General features: G+C 37.4%; 1 protein-coding gene across 1 annotated transcript; it reads left to right on the top strand.

The window, feature by feature from the left end:
• The first annotated feature begins 1,842 nt into the window (after positions 1–1,842).
• Positions 1,843–8,249, top strand: tspan34b (tetraspanin 34b). The gene is made up of 8 exons (XM_061026625.1): positions 1,843–2,121; positions 4,748–4,825; positions 5,763–5,978; positions 6,103–6,177; positions 6,287–6,394; positions 6,485–6,622; positions 6,726–6,818; positions 7,812–8,249. Exons 2-8 carry the CDS (start codon positions 4,769–4,771, stop codon positions 7,869–7,871), a joined length of 747 nt encoding a protein of 248 aa, XP_060882608.1. The 5' UTR covers positions 1,843–2,121; positions 4,748–4,768; the 3' UTR covers positions 7,872–8,249.
• The last annotated feature ends 1,044 nt before the right edge of the window (positions 8,250–9,293 follow it).

Raw genomic sequence — 9,293 nt, 5'->3', positions numbered from 1 at the left:
TTCAGATAAAGCAGTTGACACAGTGTCCAATGAGGGAAATATGAGGCCAAAGTTTGAGCAGCATTCAACCCATTGATGACACAGTGTTCCATATTGCATTGAATTGCAGCTATGAATAATATAAAGGGAAAAAAGGAGAAAATACCAGCCTCCCAGCTCAAACAGATGTTGACAAAGCTTACTTACAGCCAACAAACAAATCACACAGACCCCTCCACCTGAATATCTCAAAGCCCTGACTGAAATGTAGTTATTGAATGGGTGCAAAAAAAAACAAGAAAAATGACAGAAAAGTAAATAAGAATTTTATATTTTATTCAGACTTGTTGCTGACTTGAATATTGTCTGTGTTTGCATGTAAACAAGAAGACTCTGCAGCATTTTGAATTCTTATTGTTCGTGTGGGTAATCATCAAAGCGAGCATTCTACCCTATTGTGGTTTGCACTAGTACGCACCTCTTCAACACGTCATCCAAATAAACCTCTCCTTTTACCTTACCATGCTATGTAAAAACACTGCAAGCACAGCTTGTGTGCTCATGGTTGCTCAAATTCAGCTCAGCAGTAGTAATGCCCATGTGAAAAATCGGCAATGAAAATGTTTTAAACTAGAAATGTAAACATCTTAATTTTCAAAAATATTGCTGAGGGCAGTGTACAATGAGAGAAAGCCCCAGTAAAGGGACCTTTCTGTGACTCTGACACCTGCGTTATTGTCTTTTATTAAGTTATGTATTTTTGTTAATGCAACAATGGATATTACCATATACAGTGTGTCAAATATATTCATTCATTCATTCAAGGCCCAGATCCACTACTTGGTCATCTCTCAAAAGGAAGGTTGATCCCCAGGTCATGCTTCCACATGAAGATGTGTCCTTGGGCAAGACACTTAACCCTAAGTTGCTCCCGGTGCTTAGGCGGTGGTGAGTGCATGTGTATGAATGGGTTTAGTTAATACTGATGGACACTTTACATAGCAGCCTCTGCCATTAGGTTGTGAATGTGGTGTGAATGGGTAAATGTGACCTGCGGTGTAAAAGCGCTTTGAGTAGTCAGACAATTAGAAATGTGTAAAACAAGCTGAAGTCCGTTTACCATTTAGGTCTCCATTAATTCACGAGGGAATTATCGGTCTCTTTAGCTGCAAAATTCTCCATATTCAACATCTGGTTGCTTACGTAGTCTGTAGGTTGTTTGGTGCAAGTAAAGAGCACACAGAGCTTGATTAGTTGGGCTAAGATTAGCTCCAAAACCAGGCCAAACTGTGATGTTTAAGGTCATAAAACCCCCAAAACACAATGAGACTAAAAGGCACTCCTATAGTGCATGTTGGGTAATCATTTCTTTAATACAAAAATGAAGTTAATGCATTTCTACATTGCCCAGCGGGTAAAAAAAAAATGCTCTAAATTCAAAGACAAGAAAATCACAGAAATTACTTGATGCCTTTTAATTGTATCAAAAACACATTCCACAAAACTAAAAGTTCAGGAACCATCCAAGAATTTTACTTAGTAGATTAAAAGTTAATAATAAAGAATGTGGATCAGATATTTGTCGACGCTCTCTCTTCAGAACGACAACAATCATAAGTACTGACATGGATTTGTAATATTGACAAACTCTGTTTCTATAAACACCTGGAAACAAAGTGCAGGTGTGACTGCACACAGGTGATCTCTCTCTCTCTCTCTCTCTCTCTCTCTCTCTCGTCCCCTCCCCCTCCCCCTCCCCCATGGACAGCCAGCCTAACTCCATGGTGATAATTGTAATTACTGAGCAGCTCTGGTCACGCCCACCTTCTCTCCCCCCCCCTCCACCCTCCCTTTCCAGCACTTATAACCAGCTGGTAGCCCAAAAATAAAAGCAGAAAGCAGAAAAAGTCCCTTAGAAGCTCTTCATATCGAACAGAGAGGCTGTGACAGAGGAAGTGGGAGACAGAGGATATATTGTTTATCAGTTTCCAGTACAAGAGTGTGGAAGAATAATACACCCCTGTACTCTTGTTATCTCACAGCCGGTCTGCTCCCACAGCAACAGCCTCCATCACCAGAGTGAAGGTAGGGACTCTTAGCCGGCCAGCCTCAGAGCACGTCCCTGGATATTTCCTGTGAGAGGTAAGCAAATGCTTCTTTTAGACTGACTGATTTAAACTTTGGTGGTATAGGCTTGAAATGTGAGTTTTAGGTATGTTGGTCATTTTTGAATGGGCGTATCAACATACGGAAAGATCTATCAAACAATGATCCTTTGTCTCCTTAGACCTGCCTGTAATTATTCTGCTCAATTGGGCCCTTTGAGATTTGTCTGTGTCTTGGATGGAAGTTCATAAGGTGGAGACAATGAAGGGTTTTTTCCTTTTTAAATTCTAGAACAACAATTACTAACCGTGTAACTGTTGACTGTTTTTATTTATTGTACACCTTTAAGTGCGTTCCTTCCAAACAAGACTTTGTCAAACATCTTTTCTAAGACATAACGGAAGTGCAACCTGTATAATTTCTTGACAATTTGAGATAATGCATGTGACTCTAGGTGTTAATATGTCACGAGGATAACATCTCAGTTACAGAGTGCAGTCACTGACCAGGAAGTGAGAAAAGCTTGGAGGAGTGAAACGGCTGAGGGACTTTTTGGGAGTCTAGGCAACGGCTTGTTCTGTTTATGGAGGGTCTCTGAATATATGATTAACATGATGTCTCACAGCTCTACTTACACAGCAAAGGTGGGCTTAATAAACTGAAAAGCCACTTCCTGTTAGGTGTTTGTCTGATATGTTTATGGAAGGTGTTAGAAAAATAGGACCACTGTTAAAGCTGCAATCAAAAGAAATGTAATACTAGTAAGGAGAGGCCACGAGGGATATCCCAATTCTCAAAAAGCTCAGTCATTGTTGTTGCGAATAACAATTTGTCTGTTTTGTAACATCACACAAAGGGCACTGTTCCCTATCTAGCAACACACATTCACACACATTCACACACATTTGGTAGTGACAGTCTTGAAGTGACTCCAGAACAGTGGGTTGTAAAAAAAGGGGTGGGAGAAGAAGATGTGGAGATAGGATACAAGTGATGTGTGTGTGTTCCTGTGTTTGATGAAGTAAGACAAATGTTCTTGTTTTTGTGCAAGCAAACTTTTGCAAGAAAGAGCTGTGTATGTGTCAACAAGAAAACATATTCATTGGCTGATGTGTTGTGCTGTGGTTCCACTGGTCCTTAGTATTATCACCTCAAAGTCTATTTCATTCCAGAGTCATGGGTGTCAGCTTGCCACAGAATTTTCTATGCAAATAAACATTTGCAAATACATGTTTGTTTGTTAGTATACTGCATTTGTGTCTGTGCCTTTTTGTCCACCTCATCATTAAATCTATAACTTTCTGGGTTTGGTTCCTTTGCATACAGATGGCTCAGTGATATGCTGTGTATAGAAAAAACACAGAGGCACCCTATCACAGTTGTCACCTCTCCCATTAATTCTAAACAAAAGCCCTTACCTAGGTTCCATGGAAGGTGATAAGTGTACAGCAAATGTCCTTGGAGTCGAAATGAAAGGCTCATGAGTGTTTGAGAAAGATAAGTTATAAAGCTAACAAAAGGTGAGTGGTTGGGAAAGTGGCAGGTGTTTTCACTCTCCTGCTCGCTCCCATCTCAAAGAGGAAACAGAAAAATCCCACAGTTCATTTGTTCATTGTCACGGAGGGTGCAGTTACTAACTCCAACCAAACATTGAGCCCCCAAATACATGTGTGGAAATTGTTCAGTTGGTCTAACAGGTACAAAACAGGGCCGCATGAGTGCACTCCATTGTAAATACAGAACAAATGAGGTTGCAGTGCATAGCTGTTTGTCTTGGTTATTTGGTAAAAACAGACTACGAAACTCACTTTTGTACATTTATCAGAAACATTATTGTAACAAAGATCCCACTTATTTTGTTTAAAAATGTAAAGTTTACTTCAGCAACTCATAACTACTCAACCAGGCATGCAACAGGAGCAACCTTCATTTTACCTAAAGCAAGAACGAACTGAACTAAACGAACAGTTATGTTTTGAGCAATGCAGGAATGGAACTCACTGCCAAGTTACATAACCCAAGAAAACAATAAAACTAAATTCTAATTTTTATTAAAGCAGTATCTTTTGACAGAGTAATATCATCTATTGCCGTACAACAAGTTACATATTTTATTAGATGTATTTTCCTCCTGCAATTGTTTGATTGTTGTATTTGCATATTTATTTATGTGTGTATATAATTAGGCAGATGCATTTTGAAGGTACATGTAGGCCTATACATATTTACATGTATTCTTTCAATTCATCAGTAGGATGAGTACAGAGGAACTGAACAGGTTCAAATGCCACTGCCATGAAATGAACAATTGATTATCATTATTTGTTAGAAGCTGTCCTCACCCTGTCATTGTGTTCAGTGTGTTCATGTTTTCTAATGTAATGTTATGTGTTAGGATGTAAGCTGCATATTGAATGTTGTGTATGTTAATGAGTGTTATGTTGGTTTTTAAGTTGTAAGACGACACAGTCACACTGTAATGGTTGTTGCGGACCCCAGGAAGAATAGCTGCAGAAATTCTGCATCTAATGGGGATCCTAATAAACAAAACAAGAACAAAAACAGTTAATGAACACAGCAGTTAAACTCACATCTGAGTTCTGAACAGTAGTTCCAATGGCTGCCCAATGTTAACCGTGTATTTTCCTTTTTTCCTCTAAAGGTACAACAGTCGCCAGGAAAAATGGGATGCTTTGGATTCCTCAAAACCATGATGGTTTTTTTTAACGGCGTTATTTTTGTAAGTTTAAAGCTTAATTGGGAGACACTTTTCTTCAAAAGAAAACTAAGTCACTTTTCAATTTTATTCCAGATGTGCATCAACAGCCAGAAGTTTATAAACATGCAAGGAATGGGGCATTTCCCTGATATTGATTCTAAGTATCTGAAAATTCAGAGTTGAATTATTTTATACCAATACCAATTTATTGATTTATTTTTTACTTACCAAAATTAGGGACAAATCGATATCAAAACTGTTGTCAGATATTAGTTCCATACAGACTCAAATTGATTAACCGGGTGTAGGTAGGGTCAAGGGCCCATCCTAGTCAAATGTATTCAGTTAAATGACATTCTTACATTCTTGGACTTTCATGGGCCAGAAGCCCATCGGGTGACCAGTTTTGCTCTAACGAAGGACGGAGGGGGCTGAAGTGTAAGATTATGAAAGGTATTTCATGATTGCTACTCCAAAAATGTCAGCCTCATTCAATTTGTCAATTCTTTTTTTTTTTTTTTTTAAATTAGGACAACAATGTTAAGGTCAAAAGTTATTTTTACTTACTCACTTAAGAATAATCCCACTCTCTTCTCCATAGTAAGTCAAATGGCTTATTTATACAACGCTGCTATCCCTAGTGGAAATGAATCATTGGAAATATTAATTAAAGGTTCCATCTAAGTGATGTGCATCAGCAGAGTTTTTGTCTTGTTTGACTAAAGTATTGTCAAAAATAGAAGCCGAGAGGCCTTAATATGCCAGACCCTTCAATCCCAATGATGAATGTTGTCTCTTTCAAGACTATCCCTGCCAAATGTCCATTCATGTTTTTGCAGGCTGATTAGACCTCTGTGTTAAAATGACTGACCATACTGTTAAAATAAATGTAGATTTCATTGAATCCCCTAAAATGTTCCATTCGCTGTTTTTTCTTTCCCTGCTCACTCTTCCTCAGTTGGCAGGTGCTGCCATCCTGGGTGTTGGGATCTGGGTAAAAGTGGACAGCGGCTCCATCCTGAGCTTCCTCGGCAAGATTGAAGATGCACCAGAAGAGCTCAGTCAGGTGCTAAATGTGGGCTACCTGCTGATTGCAATAGGAGCGCTGCTGCTCGTCATTGGCTTTCTAGGTTGCTGTGGAGCAGTCAAAGAGAGCAAGTGTATGCTACTGCTGGTAGGTTGTTGTCTTCTACTTTAAAGAGGGCTAAAGATTTTTTTTAGGATTTATACAGTGAAATAAATTAAACACGTTTTCCTTAGCTGAAATGGTGTTAAAAATCACTTTCCAAATTTCTCAGTTTTTTATCATAGTCCTGGTGGTCTTCATAGCAGAAATTGCTGGAGCAGTGGTGATCTTGGTATTCAGACCTTTGGTAAGTTACCTGAGGAACATCCTATACAGTGTGTTGATTGCTGGATTAAATTGACGAGCGCTGCCTTAAGGCTCTTTGATACTTGAGTTACTGTATGCTTGCATTTCAGGCAGATGAGTTGTTTACCAAGTTTGGCACAGCAGCAGTCAAGAACATCAAGAAGGACTATGGACAAAATGCTGACATCACAGGACTGTGGGACACCACCATGAGCACTGTATGAACTTGCTGCTGAACATATACAAATGTGATTGAACAATTTTACTGATGCTCTGTGTAACATTGATTCTCTTTCTGTCCACATTAGTTAAAATGTTGTGGATTCTACAACTCCTCAGACTTTGTGGGCTCTCCGTATTACATCGAACATGACAAGCAGTACCCACCACTGTGCTGTCCTGGCACAGAAAACCCATGTAATCAATCACTAGCTGACAGTGCCACGGTATGGGCTAAGGAAGTAGAAGAAAAAAATTAAATAAAAAACAAAACCATATTTAATTGATACATGATCCTACTTTTTGACCTCTACTCTTTGTTTTCCTCAGACGATCACAGGCTGCTTCCCAAAGATCAAGCAGCTCATTGATGAAAACACAGTTGTTATAGTGGGAGTGGCCCTGGGAATTGCAGCTCTGGAGGTAAGACATTTTGCCCCATCCTCTTGGATGTGGATAAGTGTTAGAGAGAGGAAATCATTTGGATTTATACTAATTAAGCTTCTTGACATGCATGACAGACTGTGATAATGAAAGTTTATCTGGAAGAAGATTTGTAGAATTACATTAAGGGGCGCTTTGATGGGGCTTGACTGCAAGAATAATGATTTCCTTACATAAGCTTGAAAAAATCAAATGCAAACACAAATTAGAAATCAACAACGAAAAGCATATCTATCAGACAGTGTAGCTCTAAGCACAAAAGGTCACAATTCAAGATAAGTAGGCTATATGAAGTGCATTTATCATAGGCTACTAGGAAAATTGCAAGACACAATTCCTGCATGTCAAATAGCAGCTTTTTTCCAAGAGGTGGTCAACATAAGCCAATAGAAAACAACACAGGACAGAGGTAACATCTTTAATATACAAAGCTAACTTATATAAACTGGACATCTGGGACAGTCCTCTTCTCTATTGACCTCATTGTTTATCATCATGTCTTACCCCACGTCTGCATTGATATTACTGCGATTAGCTGTCTGTAAATTGTCACAAATCTCATTTACCACATTCTCGATTTTTTTCTGTCGACAAACTAAACAATAATATTCCATTAGCTAATTAGCAAAGTCTCACTTACACATAAACCTTATTTTATTTCACTGTTACTCTTGAACTACAAATCTTGTTACAGTTAAACCTGCATTGCAGTAACATTGTAGATATTACTAATACCTACTATTATTATCATTATAAGTTATTATTATTCATATTAGTAGTATGAGGGGAAGTAGTAGTAGAAGTAAAATGATTAATGTATTAAATGGTTAAATAAAAACTAATGTTCAAATAATATGTCACATCATATCATGACACAGCATCTGTTCTTTTGTTCTTTTAGCCATGAACAGTTACATTTTAGTTCCTACAGTTTGTTCATGAACTTTTCCCTGAATTGTATTTTCTCCTCAGATATGCGCCATGGCTGTCTCCATGATCCTTTACTGCAGAATAAAATCCAGGAGGGACTAACTGCAAATGCCAAAGGTTTAAGAAGATCATTTTAATCACTAGAGCCTTTCTGCTACGTATGGCCTTTTGAGGAGTGAAAGGCTATGCCTTTATCTCACAAAATCTGCCTCATCATTGACAACAGTTCATGTCAAATTTTGTGCAATCAGAGTTATTGAGTGACATTACAAATGTATTTAACTACATTTAAATCTGTCTTATAGATACTATATATGAATGTTTATGATTTATTTCTTAAGAACACTACACTTTGTAAACCGGCTTTACACACTGTCTACTTTACCAGAGATTATGTCAAATAGAAAACAATGCTACAACCTGTAACACAAGGCCAGTTAATGAAGAATTAAATGATAACTGTGTTTATACTGAGAAAAATCATCATTTGGATTTTGCTACATAGCAACAGCAAATATCAGTTTTTAAATATCAACATGAATGCTACATTATTGGAATGTATGTTGTATAATTTGAATGTATGCTGATCAATTTTGAAATAAAAAAGAAGGATTTATAAAGCCTGGTTTCTCTTTTTTGGCTGAAGGCATGTGGGGCATTTTAAAGATGTTTTTAGGGGATGGAAAACCTGAAAACTGCAGTGAAATAAAGCTTCAAACATGTTGTCTATTTCCTTAATTATGCTTTTACGAGGACATGGATCAGAAAAACAAAATCAGAAAAATGCTATTATATAGCCTAACTTAAATGGGCAGACATGTATACATATTTTGGAAAATTAATTTATTGCTCTTCTTTATCAGAGCTAAAATAACACAGTTTCATGTTTGTTTGTTTTTTTTAAATATGACCTTTGCTTTCTAATTTAAAGTCTGGTTTGTATCTACCAGCGTACATCGCCCATACATGTATATGGTATCATTTCAACATTTCACTCCTTCTTTTAGAAGTTCCTGTACCAACTTTAAAAACAGTTTATAAACATTTCATTAGTATTTTTCAATCATGATTTGCATATAAAGTTTGAAAATAGTGAATAAACTGAACAGTCGTTATCCACATAGATTGTTAACAGTTTTGACGGATCTTCTCTTTGAAGAAAAAAAACAACTTAAAAACAAATATCTTCCTGTTTTTAAACAACCATCCCTGTGGTGCACCTTCATGAACATTTTTGCAAACTTTTTGACCGGTGAGGATGCAAAGCCTTACTTTGCATATTTGACAAATGATGGGGGCCCATTTTGGATTTTGATACAAATGATTTGTATCTATTTGAATGTTGGCCTGAACTGCAAATTATATTTTCATCTTTTTTAGAGAAGTAAGTTTTTGCATCTGCAACATGTATATAAGAGACAAAGCCACCAGCAAGAAAATATCCGAGCCAAAACTTTTCTGTAACTCTTTTTGGACTCTGGCTTCATTTGATACTTTACAGACAACTTTGGAGAGTGTGGGTTA

This window comes from Labrus mixtus, chromosome 20, assembly GCF_963584025.1.
Source record: "Labrus mixtus chromosome 20, fLabMix1.1, whole genome shotgun sequence".
Taxonomy (NCBI): Eukaryota; Metazoa; Chordata; class Actinopteri; order Labriformes; family Labridae; genus Labrus; species Labrus mixtus.
This window is presented reverse-complemented; position numbering and strand designations above follow the sequence as displayed.

What these genes read in the sequence shown, in the direction of transcription:
- tspan34b (XM_061026625.1), top strand. Translation starts at nt 4,769, where the DNA reads ATGGGATGCTTTGGATTCCTCAAAACCATGATGGTTTTTTTTAACGGC. An exon ending in TCTTGGTATTCAGACCTTTG is followed by an intron (nt 6,178 to 6,286) that starts GTAAGTTACCTG and finishes CTTGCATTTCAG; the next exon opens with GCAGATGAGTTGTTTACCAA. An exon ending in TGGGAATTGCAGCTCTGGAG is followed by an intron (nt 6,819 to 7,811) that starts GTAAGACATTTT and finishes TTTTCTCCTCAG; the next exon opens with ATATGCGCCATGGCTGTCTC.